Here is a 15,791-nt window from a genome sequence, read left to right as displayed (position 1 = left end):
GAGAAGGGAGCAGAGTGGCACTGGCCAATTAGAAAAACATCCCGAATGAGTGAATGGCAAAACCCATCTCCTTGATTCATGCTCTTCAACTTGAGATTTTACTCGGGAGCAGAGGCAGTCTTGGGTTTGTGTGACCTGTTTGGCTGCACTGGGTGCTGGCACCACAGGGGGCACCACAACAATGGTACTGAATGGAGCACAAGAGGCAGGGGTGCCAATTGTAAAGTCACACAGGGTACCATGGAAATTTGAGAGCCCAAAATCCGCCACTACCTGGAGGTTCCAAGAATGTGTCTAAACCCCGAAACTTCAGGCCAGTTCCTGAGATCTGGAAAACTTAATGTTAAACTAACCTTCCTTTTAATTTACACCAAAGGCATTTGGAATACATAACATTCATTTGCCCAGACACCCTTGAAAACAGCTGCCATTTGCATCCTCACCAACTTCTAGCCCAGAGCCACACACCCTTAATATGCTCTCAGCATAACTAGGCACATTTTGAGAGAGAGGAAATTCTGTAGCTCCATAGGATCAAGACCACATGCGACCATTTGGACCTATCAGGGGAGGGGAACCTGTGGCCCTCCAAATGTTATTGGATTGATACTCCGATCGCCCACAACCACTGGCAACGCTGACTGGGACTGAGTTGGAGTTCAACAACATGTGAAAGGCCACAGGTTCCCTCACCTTTGCTTTTATATAGATGGATATGCATCTTATTAAGAATGTTATCAATAAGAACAAAACATTTCCAAATAAATGGACTTGCAACATTTCACAGTCTGGCAACCCTTCTCCAAGCATCAGAATACAGTAGGTGCATTATATCATACAATCCAATATGCTCATCTCTCCACAGGAAAGAATGTGGAGGTTATTAGACAATTACTTAGGCAGACATAATTGGCTTATTCCAGCTGAAGATCTGGCTCCTGACTCTACACAGCTTTGAGATATTAAAAAATAATTTAAAAACAAAAAAAAGATTAGCACGAGACAAGTTCCAGGCAGGCCTGCAAATATGCATATCAGATTTTTCCAAGGCAGTGCTCTATTTTCTGCAGATTCTCTGATTCTTATAACATCGTTTCACCCCCTACTGAGCACCTTCATTCGTCATAAGATTTATTCCCTTTTACTTCTCTGCTATTCCCCACCCCCACCCGCATTGCTGTGGGTGGGAAGAACTGTGCGTACTGTTTTCTATTTTACCCACCCTCAATTTCTCCTCGCAAGAAGCTTCTTGCTGTATTAGCATATTAATGTTGCCATATTTGCAGGAAAATGTTTACAGCATGAGCTTTCAGTTTGAAAACAATGGGCCCCGTTTAAACTATTGTGAAATCAATAGGAAGTTTGTGTACCACATTTGTTGCTAAGTTAATGGTGCGGCCTTGTCATTGTGTCCTTCAGTTGTCTTCCCATCATTTCTTGACTGAGGGCCAACCTAAATGTTACAAGGCAGATGCGTGCCAGTCATCCCACATGCATCTTTTAAAATAAACGAAAACCAAAAGCTGCCGCTGGCTGCTTCTATTGGCAATGGAGGAACTGCTTAGCCCTTCCTCTCCCCACAGGCAAAATCCCACATCCACCCCACAGATGAAAAAGCATACAGGCACCTATCGCATTGCACCTTTAATAAATCCGTAGGTGCAGATAGGAACATGCAGGCGTTTTCATGTTTTAATCAATATATACTTTTGATTTCTTTATGCAGCCCATCAAGATAAAATTCATATATGCTCCTATATATGACTCCTATTGGGATTTGAGAAAACTGCTTAAAAATGTAAGGAAGACCCTGTAAGATCAGGTCAAAGGCAGGGAAGTTTCCATTAGTTTCTTGACGTGGTCTCTCAATATAAGATTCATACATGCTTCATAGCAAGGGGGGAAACCCCACTACCAACACCAAATTAAGAACTTACAGAAAGGGTTTCAGACTCAATTAAGAAGGCATAGGATAAAAGGCACGGCTGCCTAACAAATATTAAGAGCATGAGAAACACTTAATGCGCAGTGCTGAGGATCAATATCACCTTTTTGTACATTCCTTCCTATCCTTAATTAAAGAGCATGTCAGCCAAAGTTTAAAAGCATATTAACTTTTCACATCTGTAGCTATTTGTTGTTTTCTGGGAAAGAAGCTTGTTATTTTCAAGGGAGCTAGCATGCCTCTAACGAGGCAGGAAGAAAACAAGATTCCTCTGGAAAGCCTCAACATTTGTATACCATGGAAGACTGGCCAACCATAACTGTTGAAAAGGTTCACGGATAGGTTCCCGCTTGCACCACGGCTGTACCCAGAAAAGGGTGGAAGATCAAATACCCGCAGAGCAGAATCGGGTTTCTGTGTGCAAAAAGGTGAACAAAGAACAGTAGCTTGTGAACCAGATAAGTTGTGCAGAAGAGGAAATCCGAGCACGTCTAGCTTGTCATGCCAGCTATGCCTGATGGCATTCCTTCTTTGACACAGCTACTAAAGGTGCATATATTTGACCTGCTTTTTCACCTGGCTACCCTAATTCAGCCCATGGTTCACAGCACAAACTTCACAGAGCACTAATCCAGCCACCATCACAGATAACCCTCACACAGGTTCCAAATTCCATCACAGCCATAAAGGCTGACCACTGTGGTACAAGGCGGACCCAGCCATAAGCACATCCATAATAAGGAACAATGCCTGATGATGATGATGATTAAAAAATAGAGTGTGCCTTCAGAACACAGCCCTTATTTTCCAGTTTTTTGTCTACAATATTTGGAGCAGTGCAGCAAAACAGAAACAAATGGATTCTCCCCTCCCCACCTCCTATAACCTACTAAGAGTTCCTTTATTTCTGTAACCACAAGAAAAACGTGACACTCTATAGTGGTTTTTAAAAGCCTAGCGTAATTCAGAGTTCTGCTGTCTCTCCAGCTTCTGCAAAACAGAAAGCCACAGTAGGTGGGTCCTTTCATGCTGGGGGGTCTGGAGCATATGGGGACTTATTTCATGAGCACCATCCAAAAGAATTGTGAAGTGGCAGACAGGAAGAGAAGCGAGTAGGAAAGCTGGCTCCTGACTGATATTCATCTGCCAAAGGAAGCAGCACACATCTTGGTCTCCATTTGGGGGAGAAAGAAAGACTTCTTTTTGCACATTAATTTTTGGAGACTGAAAACAGCAACTGTGATCATCACCATCAATTCATGTAGTGCCATCAACAGGCATGGGTGCTTTACAGAGCACAAGAGGACATGTTTCTGCCCAAAAGACTATAATGTGAGACAGAGGAGACAAAAAGAGAAATGGGGATTTTTTGGGGGGTGAGAGTAAATAGGGAAGCCACATTTGCTGTCTGTGCATTTGCACAGGTGTAAGTGCATATTGGAGGCACTATGTCATTTTGGACTCACAGCTGTCCATGGAGGCGCAGGTTAATTATGTGTCCAGGGCGGCTGTCTACCAGCTCCACCTGGTATGCAGGCTGAAACCCTGGTGACTGGGAGTGGCCGCCGGGACCACATACACCGGTCCTGAGAGATCTGCATTGACTCCCAGTACATTTCCGAGCACAATTCAAAGTGTTGGTGCTGACCTTTAAAGCCCTAAATGGCCTTGGCCCTGTATACCTGAAGGAGCGTCTCCACCCCCATCATTCAGCCTGCACACTGAGATCCAGCGCCGAGGGCCTTCTGGCGGTTCCCTCATTGCGAGAAGTGAGGTTACAGGGAACCAGGCAGAGGGCCTTCTTGGTAGTGGCGCCCGCCCTGTGGAATGCCCTCCCTTCAGATGTGAAGGAAATAAGCAGCTTTCCTATCTTTAAAAGACATCTGAAGGCAGCCCTGTTTAGGGAAGTTTTTAATATGTAATGCTGTAATTTTTTAAACACTTGATTGGAAACCGCCCAGAGTGGCTGTGGAAACTCAGCCAGATGGGCAGGGTATAAATAAATAAATTATTATTATTATTATTATTATTATTTTAGGGTGGCTCTCCTCTGGTCCTCCAGATGTTACTAAACTCATCGGAAGGAGTACAGGACTCAATCTTACATCTGGAGGCACTAAGGATTCAATTTGGTACTTATTGCCCCTGAAGCAGATACCCTATGGCCCTTCCCCCAGCCAGCATGGTCAATAGCCAGAGATGGTAGGAGTTACAGTCCAGCAATATCTGTAGGGTCCCAGTGAGTCACCTCTGGACAATAAAAGGCTCCATGGAAAATGTGGGTTTTAAAGAGGGATTGGAAGCACGTACAGTAACACAAATGGCATTAGGCAAGTGTGTGTGTGTGTGTGTGTGTGTGTGTGTGTGTGTGTGTGTTTTCTAGAGGAGCCACAAAAGGTCAGAGTCCTTTGGACAGCTGAGGTGGGAAGAGCTGAAGGAGTGGAGGTCAGCAGAGAGATGTACTGGGATATGAGAACAGATAAATATGACATGGTTTCAGAGGCCTTTGAAAGGAAGGACGAGGAGCGTTGGATGCATTAGGACAGTGTTTCCCAACCTTTTTTGGGCAAAGGCACACTTGTTTCATGAAAAAAATCTCGAGGCACACCACCATTACAGCCCCGTGACGTCAGCGCGCAGCGTCACGCCGGGAGGGACATGAATTGCTAGCAAATTACATAATCACCTCCTTGAGGGCTGGCTCATCTTCTCCGAAGGCAGAACCCCATTAATTAACAGCACAGACTCACACCATAGCCAAGACGAGGGGGGAAAACCTCAGTCATGCACAGTCATGCACATGTGGGGGCTAAATGAGGACGAAGACCGGGCAGAGAGCAGGGTTCAAATCACCCCACCTGGCCAGGACAATCCCTGGGTGCTCCCTTGGGCCACTCGCCTGACCCACCTCGCAGGGCTGTTGTTGCGAGGATAACACGGGGAGAACCACGCGCGCCCCCGGGAGCTCCTTGGAGGAGAAAGCAGGCGATGAATGCAATGCACGAAATATATGAGAGGTGACCAGGTTTTGCAGGTGAGGGGCCTCCGCCAGCCTCCGCTTCCAACACCCAGCGCAACGACGCCGAAGTTCCCCCCAGGCTCGGCTCGGGGAGCACCGGTGCTCCCCCCGTGGCTCCCCTTCGCCCTCCCGGCTCTCTCTGCCGCCCACTGGGCACCCCCCTCACCTGCCAAGTCCGGAGCGCCGGTGGAAGTTGCATGCATGAATGCAGGGCGCCGCGTTGCCATTGCATTGCACTGCACTCCATGCAACGCCTGCACGCATGCATTGCCTTGCACGCCCGCCAAGGGGTCTCACTGCGGTCCGATGCGTCCCCTCCGGCGCGGATGCAGCATTGCAAAAATAAAAAACCCCCGACGCAGCCCTACCTGGGGGGCAGCCTCCGCCGCTCCGCCTCCGCGGGGATCCCCGGGCTCCATCCTGCCGCCCGATCTCCGGAGGGCGCAGGCAGGCTGTGCGGGGTCTGCGCGGAAGAGCCCCTGCCCGCCCGGCTGCCGCCGCTGCGCTCATTCCATGTCCGGGTGAACAGCGCTTCAAATAAAACGCCCGGCCCGCCAGGCCACGCTGGGAAACGTAGTTTGCGCACCCCGCGCGGGCGCGGAGCCCAAGGGTGAGGGGACTACGGATCCCGGCAGCCCCCGCGCCGGGGACAGAGGAGGAGAGGCCGGGTGCAGGGATGGAGGGACGGGTGGGCGAGCGAGTGAGTGAGTGGCAGCCGCCAAGCCTTGGCCGAGAGCCAGGAAGGGCATCCCCGGAGGAGGAGGAGGAGGAGGAGGGAGGTGCAGAGCGGGAGGGAGGGAGGGAACCCCAGGGGTCATCTAGTGACAGCGCCCTAATCGAAAATTTGACTTAAAAAAAAATCTTTCAATTTTTAAATTTTTCCCGCGGCACACCAGGCAACATCTCGCGGCACACTAGTGTGCCACGGAACAGTGGTTGGGAAACACTGCATTAGGAGATGAGCAGTGAGAACAGAGATTTAAAGAGAGGTGTCATATGGTCAGAGTTATCAGAGAGGTGTATGGTTTTGACAGCAGAAAGCTAGAGAAAGATGTGGGGGGCATCACGCAGTAGTCAGGGCAAGAGATGAAGAGGGCATGAACCAGAGTTTTTGCAGAAGAGGCAGAGAGGAAAGGCTGTGTATTTGTTGTGCTGCAAAGTTAAGGAGAAGCAACATGGGCTTGGCAACAGAAGTAGATAATGGAATCAAGGGCAGTTATCATGTTTTGAGGGACAAACGGCCAACTTCTTAAGTCAGGAAGCAGTGGGAGGTAGAGAGAAGTACCGTATTTTTCATCCCATAGGACGCTCCGTCCCATAGGACGCACCTAGTTTTTTTTTGGGGGGGGGGAATAAAGGGAAAATAATTTCCCTTTATTTCCCCCCCAAAACCAGGTTGGGGAAACCGAACCAGGTCGAGGAACAGTGGGATGGCGGTGCTCGCCTCCTTGCTGTCCCCTGAGCTTGTGGGGCTGGCCGATGTCTGTCCGGCGTGCGGGGCGCTCTGCTTCAGGGCGCCCCTCGCGCCAGCGGCAGTCTGCTATCCGCAGTGTAGGGAGCCCTGCGGGAGGTCCTGCAGGGCTGCCTAGGCTGCGGATGTCTTCCTGAAGCCTGGAGAGCGAGAGGGGTCGGTGCACACTGACCTCTCTCGCTCTCCAAGCTTCAGCGAAAGCCTGCATTCGCCCCATAGGACGCACCCAGATTTCCCCTTCATTTTTGGAGGGGAAAAAGTGCGTCCTATGGGGCAAAAAATACGGTATATGCTTTTAACTGCCAGTATTTGTCAGCAGTGTATTTATAAACTTAGCATTTGTATGTCGATCAATACACCTGAAGCAAATCTGAAGCGGCCTCCTTAATCTTGAGTTATAAAGTAACTTTTCCTGAAAAGTTTCCTGTAAGGTCGACAAAGTGTAAAACCTCCTAATCCCAGTGGTTATTCCAGGGCAAACAGAAAGGCACTCTGCATATGCTCAAAGGCATTGTGTCATCACGTATTCCCGGGCTGAGATGATTGGCATCATAAAAGGGCTAATATATAAACTAAATGCCTACAACAATGCTGCCAGAAACAAGACAAAAAAAGTGGGGGAAAGGAAAAATAACTCAAGACATACTATAAAAGCAGCATTCTAGCCCTGCATACTTTTTATTACAGCATTTAAGAATCCCTCTGAGACACTTTGACAAAAACACTAGAAGTGCAATCCTATGCGTGTCTGCTCAGAAATAAGCCCACTCAGTTCAATGGAAGTTATGCTATGTACATATTAGTAGCTTAAAATGCAATGAGAAATTGGTCAGTTAGCCTCAGTGGCCAGAAGTGCCTTTTTATCAACTGTGACTGGTTTGGCAACTATGCCCGTTCCTGGACAGGGAAAGCCTGGTCTGTGTTGGTTACTTTAAGACTGGATTATTGCAATGAACTCTATGTAGGGCTTCCTTTGCACTTCATCCGGAAGCTGCAGTTAGTGCCGAATGCTGCAGCGTGATTGCTGACAGGTGTGAGGCCTTGTCAGCATATAACACCTGTGCTTAGAGGTCTGCCCTGGTTGTCGATTTGCCACTGGGCCAGGTTCAAGGTGTTACTACAGTGGTGCCTCGCAAGACAAAAATAATCCGTTCCGTGAGCCTCTACGTCTAGCGGTTTTTTCATCTTGCGAAGCAACCCTATTAGCGGTTAGCGTCTTAGCGGCTATTAAAGGCTTAGCGGCTTAGCAGCTAAAAGGCTATTAGTGGCTTAGCGGCTTAGAAAAAGGGGGGGAGCGAAAAAAATCGCAAGACTCGCAAGACGTTTTCGTCTTGTGAAGCAAGCCCATAGGGAAATTCGTCTTGCGAAGCGCATCGAAAAATAGAAAACCCTTTCGTCTAGCGGGTTTTTCGTCTTGCGAGACATTCGTCTTGCGGGGCACCACTGTATTTGTATATAAAGCCCTCAACAACTGGGGACCAGTTCATGAGATCACTTTACCCCACCATGTGCTCACTTGACCACTTTGATTGGCAGAATTGGCGCTACATCAGCTGCCGCATTCTGGAAAGAAATTGGTCATTTAGTGTGGAGGCACCTACACTTTGTAACTCCCTGCCTTTTGAGCTCAAGCCGGCACTTTCACTTTACTCTTTTCAGCGCCCGTTAAAAGCATTATTGTTTAAATGAGCCTACCCAGATGCTGGGATAATCTTAATCTGTTTTAGTATTTTATATTTTGTATGTTTTAAGGTAGGGTTGTAAAATTCCTCTGGATTTTATTGTGCTATATTTTTGTAAACAGTTTTGAAGTGTGCGTTTTTTTGTTTTTCACAACCAAGCAGTGTATACATTTTATGAAAGAAAAAAAGAAAACAAAAATGCCAAGACTTTGGGTGGAAAGAAGCAGAAGTCCCAGCAAAGGAAGAATGGATACAAAAACTTATGGCATATGCAGAAACGGCGAAACTTACCAGAAGAATAAGAAATCAAGATAACAAACATTTTATAAAAGAATGGAAATAGCTTAATGAATATATATACAGATAAATTGCAAACAGATAAAAACATTCGCAGGATTATTGTAATAACCTGCAGTTTCATAAGAGTATATATTTAAAGTACATAATGAAATGACCATATTAATGAATTGGGATATGCAGAAGATATTTTTTAAAAAATTTTTGAAGGCACCACAAAAAGAGGGGGAAGGAATTCAAACTCTGAAATGTTAAATTGATTGTAAAATTAATGAACTGTATAAACTTGAAATGTGTAAATAAAAACTTTTTTTTAAAAAAAAAGACTTTGGGTGGTGACACTTGTTGTTCAACATAGGCAAGCACAAAACAAACAACATGCAAATAGAAGACCAATATAACACAATGAAAGAGGTTGCATTAGGGAACAAAAAAGACTATAACATTAATTACTTTGTGGGGCTCTCAGTGGCATCTTGTCCAGCAAGATCAACAAAAGGAAAAAGGATGTACAAAGCCACAATTTTTGTATTTACTGGAGAGATGGAGGCAGAACGAGAGGTCAAGGATATGCATTAGCACTCCCCTCAAGATGTCCACCTCATGTTTCCAGCACTGTGCTTAATGTATCTTATTCTCTCCAAGGAGCACAAAGCACTATTTCAGCCTTTTAAAGGAAAAGACCAAAATTACACGGGAGAGACACAATTGCATCTCGCAATGTCTTTTTCTAAAAAAAACCAACAAAACTTTGAAGCAGTGATAGGGTTCTCTCCTTAACCGAAGAATCGGCAAACTAAGGTCCGCAGGCTGGATCAGGCCCAATAGCCTTCAGGATCCACCCCGCGGACTGTTCGTGGATCGGCGTGGGGATTCTGTTCGTTCAGGCTATGCCATTTCCCTCCCTGCGCCATTCCATCCCCCCCTTCCTGGTTTCTCCCTGCCCTGCCTAGAGGAGGAAGGGGGCTGGGCTGAGCTGGCTGAGCGCCATTTTAAGCAGCCCCTCTCCGGAGCCAGCTCTTTCACGCCACTCATCTTCCCTCCGCCATCGCTGCTGCTACCCTGGTGCTCCTGTGGGCCAGAGAGCGGAGTGAATGAGCTCGCTCTGCCTATCTATGAGAAGCAGCAGCAGCAGCGGTGAGGGTGGTGATGGCGGCAGCCCCAGGGAAGGTGAGAGCAGCGGCTGGGGCTGGGGTGAGGACTACTTGCCCCCCTCGCCTCTTCTTCCAGCTCCACACACCCCCTGGTGCCCCTTCTCTGGTCCGCCACAAGGTCTGAGGGACAGTGGGCCTGCCCGCAGCAAAAATTTTTTACCAACCCCTGGCTTAACCCTTTGCTCCCTGTACCATTCACCTTCAGTCCTCACTGTTGTCAGGAGGTCCACGCAGAGCTACAGGTACCCGTATTTCCCCACCATCCATGGGTCAAATAGCAGCCAGGGAGGGTCCAATTTTGTTCAGGAATACTGCAAGGAAGGAAAGCTTAAAACAATCCCCTGCCCCCAGCACTACCACCACTCCCTGAATACAAGTACTTCAATCCAACTTGAAGCCTCCTGTCATGACTGCTTTAAATTGAGAAACTTGAAACGTGGAGAAATCTAGTCATTGATCACTTGCATCATTTGGCATGAGGGTTAGACTCAGAAATAATGATTCACACAAGTCCAGCAAGCAAACTTGATATTGGATATCAGAACATCAACTTCCTGCAAGCTAAAGTAGAAGTCTCATTACTGCACCACAGTGTGTTGGTTGACATTATCCAAGGCACAGGTGTACAGGCGCTGATCAGCACACATAACATTAACAGCAACAGACTGCAAATTTGCCCCTTTGCTCTGGTTGCCTCCCCCTCAACATGCTTGAGAAGACAGAAACGTTTCCACAATTCTATCAGAATAAATCTCTAATTGTCACTAAATTTCAAGGCTCTTAGGTAAGAAGTTGCCACAGAAGACAAATGGTCTACTCAAGTCAATATATCCAGCCCAAGACAATAGCAAGCAACAGATGCTTCAGAGTAGAAGAGGCAAAGCGAGTATTTTAATCATGTGTCGAACACCTTAATGACTTCCTGAACTAGAGCAATTTGGGTGGGGTGGAGAATACATCTTATGAGCATTCGGACAATAACATTTTGAGAAAAGGCAGCCTTCCATGACCCCACTAGTGAGCCCAGCATAAAAAGTTGGTTGCAGGAGTGCCACAGGTACCTATTGGATAGTACCTGTGACATCTCAGTGAAGAGCATTCCCCTTCCCCTCTAGTCACTATCAGACCATTTAAAAGATTTTGAGCACTGCACAGAAGTACTCGAGCATGAAGGGCTTATGCAATCCTACAAAACGAAAAGGATATGACAGTAGGGCTGCAATCCTATACTCACTCACCTGGGAGAAAGCTTAATTGAAAACAATGGAACTTGGGTGGCATAGATAGCTTTACCGTGCAGTCCTATTCTCTCACTCTGGAAACCATGTTCCACCATTCTGTGAGGGACTGTGCATGCATGTGTGAGAGTGAGTGTGCCATGCACACATATTTAGAAGCTATCTCCATCCCCCTCGCTTCTGCATTGGGCTGCATCTAGTCCAGTTCATGCTTTCTGCACCATATTTATGCGAGAGTGACCCCAAAACTACCACCTATCTCATGTCCAGGAACAGAGCAATCCTACACTAAGTTGACTACCCCTTTGCATTGGTGGAATAAAGTACCATACAACATATTGTCCAGTCTCTGCTGAAGAAAGCAACACCTGCTAAATGAAGGGGGCCAGGGGAGGGAAACAAAACTTCCCCAGGGGTCACTGTTAATTGAAGTATTAAAAAGTTCTGTCATATAAGAAACTTTGGGATGGAATGGGGGAGGCCATTCCTGTCTTCAGATTCCACTCCCATAAAATAAATTTAAGAAGAGAGGGAATAATACACTAATGAATAGTACATGATGCAGTATCAATTTCAGCAAAAGCTGTGTTTGATATATGTACAGACAATTACTGTAGTGAAAGGCAGAGCTGCTACTTTTAATTACAAGAAAAGTTTCCTTTTGACTTCCCTGCAAAATGTGCTTTATTGTGGTCCACCTGTGACCGAACTAAAACTGATTCTATAAAAAATTTTCCACTTTGCATGAGTCTTGCAACAAAGTGGTCTGGGTTAAATTCTTTCTTGGCGTAGCTCCAAGAACTTGGTAGGCTTGCACCTAGAGATCTTTTGCATCTGCAGTTTCTAAACTGCCTGTTAGGAGAGATATTCTCTCTCTCTCTCTCTCTCTCTCTCTCTTCTTGGACCAAATGACGGGGTACATATTCAGTTAGACTGCTATTGTGCCTCTGGCTCGAGTCACCCTCCCTCCCATTAACCTGATTTACAGGAAGACTATTTTTCATTTCTGTGAGTTCTGGACAATACTCAAATTATTGGAGGGAAGTGCGGGGGGGCGGCTTTAATGAAATCAGCATGCCCTACAACACAGCATGCCCTACAACATCCTCCGCCCAACACACACATTTTAGCCAAATTGTGCTCCCCGGTAGCCTTATACAACACAGCAGCTAAGGGGGTTGGGGGTTTCCTGCCTAAGCCTTGCCTACATTCCCATAGGGCCAAATACAGTACAGGGAAGCCCTGTGTTGTTGTACATTTAGAACTCAATACAACAGCAAGCCAGCATTTCCAGGGTGCTGCTCTGAACAGGCAGCGTTCATGGAATTGTAGAGCTGGAAGGGACCCGAGGGTCATCTAGTCCAACCCCCTGTGATGTAGGAATCTCAGCTGAAGCATCAATGAAGGCTTTGATGGCCTGCACATTTGGGGCAGTGGCCCATGGCACAGAGCCACAGAAGGGGCCACTGGATGGACTAGCTGGTCTGAAAGCTAGCAGCCCCCAAAAGGTTTGGCAGGGTCCGCTCTGTGCCACACAAACCAGTGGTGCAATGGAACGGCCACTCCTCTGCCCCGACTCCAAAGTAGACAAAAGTGAGTGGTGGCTGCATGGAGCATTCATCTCTGGCTGCAATCATTCACCCACCAACTCACTTTGGAAGCTCTGCCACCCCGGTCAGGAAATGCAGGTGAGCCAGAAGAAGTGGCACTGGGCCCAGCCTTGGCCCACTTACCCTCTCTCTTCCAGGATCCATGGTGGGGAGGTGTAGGCCTTGCAGGAACAGCTACTGTCTCCACTCACTTCTCTGGGTAGGGCTGGACTGATACATTGCTGGGGAGTTGAGTTAAATGGCTCTTTGGGCTCCTTCCAATTCTATGAAAAGCCTCACGCCCACTGGGTCACCCTCTCTCTAAGGTGGCACAGGCAGGCCTAACCCCCGCCCACCTGCCACAGCACCAGACAAGAGAGTGTAGGTGAGCAAGCGAGAAGTTGGGTCCTCATGCAAGAAACATCTGCCTGGTTCTCCTGTCCACTCAGCAGTGCACAACCTTCCCTAGCAGGCTGCCACTAACAAGGAAGCAGGTAAGAGGCTCCCAGAGAGGGAGGCAGGTGGCAGTTAGTTCTTGAAGCCATTGCTGGCCTCATCCAACTGTGCAGGAGCAGCACAGTGGAGAAGACAGGGCAAATGATGGTTGCAAAGAGCAGCAATGCACTACTTCTTTTCACCAGCCTGCTGTCTCCCTTGGAGGCTTAACTTAGAACTCTCTCTCCTTGGGCAACAGGGTGGGAAGGATGGAGCCTAGCAGGGTCATCCAGAGTAAGTGAGTGAGTCACTGCCTCCACTTGGTAGCACAGCGGTGAGGACTCAACTTGCGGTATCCAAACCCCACCACTGCACCCAGAAGTAAACAAGCAAAAAATGAGGCACATTGCACAAATTCCCTGCTTTTACTCTCTTGTACAGATGCGAGTGGTGCTGTGGTCCTAAACCACTGAGCCTAGGGCCTGCCGATCGGAAGGTCGGCGGTTTAAATCCCCGTGACGGGGTGAGCTCCCATTGCTCGGTCCCTGCTCCTGCCAACCTAGCAGTACGAAAACATGTCAAGTGCAAGTAGATAAATAGATACCACTCCAGCGGGAAGGTAAATGGTGTTTCCGAGTGATGCTCTGGTTTCGCCAGAAGTGGCTTAGTCATGCTGGCCACATGACCCAGGAAAACTGTCTGTGGACAAACGTCGGCTCCCTCAGCCAGTAAAGCGAGATGAGCACCGCAACCCCAGAGTCGTTCGCGACTGGACTTAACTGTCAGGGGTCCTTTACCTTTACCCCCGGGGTTGTGTGCATACCCTACATTTAAAGCACATCCACCCACCCATCCAAAAATCATGGGAACTGTAGCTGACCCCCCACTGTGCTATAATTCCCAACACCCATACAAACTACACTTCCCAAGGTTCTTGGAGACACACATCCGCACTCTCTCACTCTCAGTCTCTATCTCTCTGCCGTGCCACAGCTCTCCATCCTGCCCCTCCCACCAGCAATCAGCCAGCCACCTCTGTCCACCTGCTTGCCCTCATGTTCTTATCAGTACGAGGATTGTGTTGGAGGGGTGTGCGCCCAACAGACGGGTCACCAAGAGCCCCCAGTCCCCACCACCCTCAACCTCCAGGGTCAAAGTGGGGGGAATCAGAAGAATTTCCAGGGAATTGCTACGACCTCCTCTCTAAGCGATGGGTTCGGGCAACAGCTCTGCCTGAGCAAACCAGGTTGCAGTAGACGCTTGGAGCAGCCCCGGGGGCCATTCTGCCCACGGCCCATTGACTGCTCCTTCAGCTGCCGCCGCCTTCATTTCAACTCCTTCGGCTTCCCCCACTCACTCTAGCACCTTTTTCCGAGCCGCCCTGCTCTGTCAAAAGGCGGCTCTTGTAACCATTCCCAGGTGCCCTAAGCAGGGCAAGGAACCGGGGTTAAGCGCGTCACGAACCCCCACCCCCACGGGGAAGCCTTGGGAGACCGCTGGTCTAAAGGGGGAGAGAACGGGGTGCATGTGTGGCTACTGACCGGCTGTGGGAACATCGGGCACCAGCTTGAGGGGGCCGATCTGGCGGATCTGAAACGCCGTCCTCACTTCGTGGCAGCTGGGATTCTTGACTCCGGAGACCCCGCCGCACAGCCCGGCCGCCGCCGTCGCCAGCAGCAGGAGCCCGAAGCGTCGCCGGCACAAGAAGACCCCAGGGCTCCTGTCACCGGCCATTTCCACATTCCCCACCAGGGACGGAGATAAGCCAGGGACGCCCAGCACGTCCCCAGAAAAAGTCAATCGGAACCAACACTGGGTGGACGCGCGCGGGGTGGGGAGAAAAGGAATCGGGTGGAAATGGGTGGCACCGCCGCCGCCGCCGAGCAAGCTATGAGCAAAGTTGTACTGGGCAAAGTTGCGAGTTGAGGGAGGCGGGTGGGCGGTGGAGTGAGATTTAAAAGGAAGGAGCCCCGCTGCACGCTGCCTGCCGAACGCGGAGAGCGGCAACGTTCCAGCCTCCGAACGCTGAGAGCCTGCGAACGTGGGGGTTTCCCTTTCCTTTCCCCACTCGGCGTTCGAACCGTGGAACGCTCGCAAAGGCGGTCCAGCCCGGGGAAAACGCTAGCGTTCGAAACGTGCCCTCCTCCTCCTCCTCTTCGTCCTCCAAGCGGCTCTACCGCCAATGAACGCGTCTGGCGGGAGGTGGTTGCGGTCCTGGCGGCCCAGCCCTCCTCGCACAGTAGGGTATGTCTGTGAAAAGGGGGAGAGGCAGATCTCGCTCATTGGCTTGTTGCTATAATTAGGCTCCTTTAAATAAATAAATAATCCCCACTTTAAGGGGAGAGAGAGAGAAAAAAAAACTTGAGGAAATCTCCTTTAAAGTCGCACACTGACGCAGCAAGATCCCGTGCGTGCAAAGTCGCCGAGGAACGACACTCCGCTGGGGGTGGGGTGCGGGGGGGGGGAGAGGTTTATATAGTTGGGTGCCAGGGAACTTTTCCAAGGACTGCGGGACAGCCTTTGCTTGGCACTAGCTGTGAGCCGTAGCCCGTGAACGGAAGCCCCAGCATCAGATTATATACTGCGGGGATCCGATTTTTGAAAAGTGCGACCCAGTTAGGTGCACATGCGTGACTTTTCAAAGAAAAGACCTAAATCGCGCCGTGGGAGGTTGCGTCAAGTTTATGCACGTGTGCCGTCTTCGGCTTTGAAACGGCTTGGGTGTCACATCGGCTTCTGTGGGTTGTAACAGCAGCTTGCTTTGCAAAATATATCCTTTCTCTCCATGCCTGGAAAAGCTCCAGTGATGTCAATATATATAGGGAAAGCTGTTGTCAAAGAAAGCAAGAAACCCTAAAGAAGGAAAACAAACCTGGCCGTCCTAGATTATTAAGTCTACAAGACACGTTCTTCAGGGAGACATCGCTGAAGAAAGCAAATGCTTCCATGCAACTGCACTTC

General features: G+C 48.9%; 1 protein-coding gene across 2 annotated transcripts in view; it reads right to left on the bottom strand.

Annotated features, from left to right (window-relative positions):
* Positions 1–15,140, bottom strand: part of LOC309369532 (glypican-5-like) — a 384,544-nt gene extending 369,404 nt beyond the window's left edge. The window contains exon 1 of one of the 2 annotated variants that reach the window (XM_081910420.1): positions 14,372–15,140. In XM_081910420.1, the coding sequence (XP_081766546.1) occupies positions 14,372–14,564 (193 nt within the window). In that variant the 5' untranslated portion in view covers positions 14,565–15,140. The remainder of the gene's footprint in view (positions 1–14,371) is intronic. The other variant, XM_081910421.1, reaches the window with a different exon arrangement.
* Between the last annotated feature and the right edge of the window lie 651 nt (positions 15,141–15,791).

The sequence above is a fragment of the Podarcis melisellensis genome (assembly GCF_964234715.1).
Source record: "Podarcis melisellensis genome assembly, chromosome: 5".
Lineage (NCBI taxonomy): Eukaryota > Metazoa > Chordata > Lepidosauria > Squamata > Lacertidae > Podarcis > Podarcis melisellensis.
The sequence above is the reverse complement of the archived record's forward strand: the minus strand, read 5'-3'. Positions and strand labels throughout refer to the sequence as shown.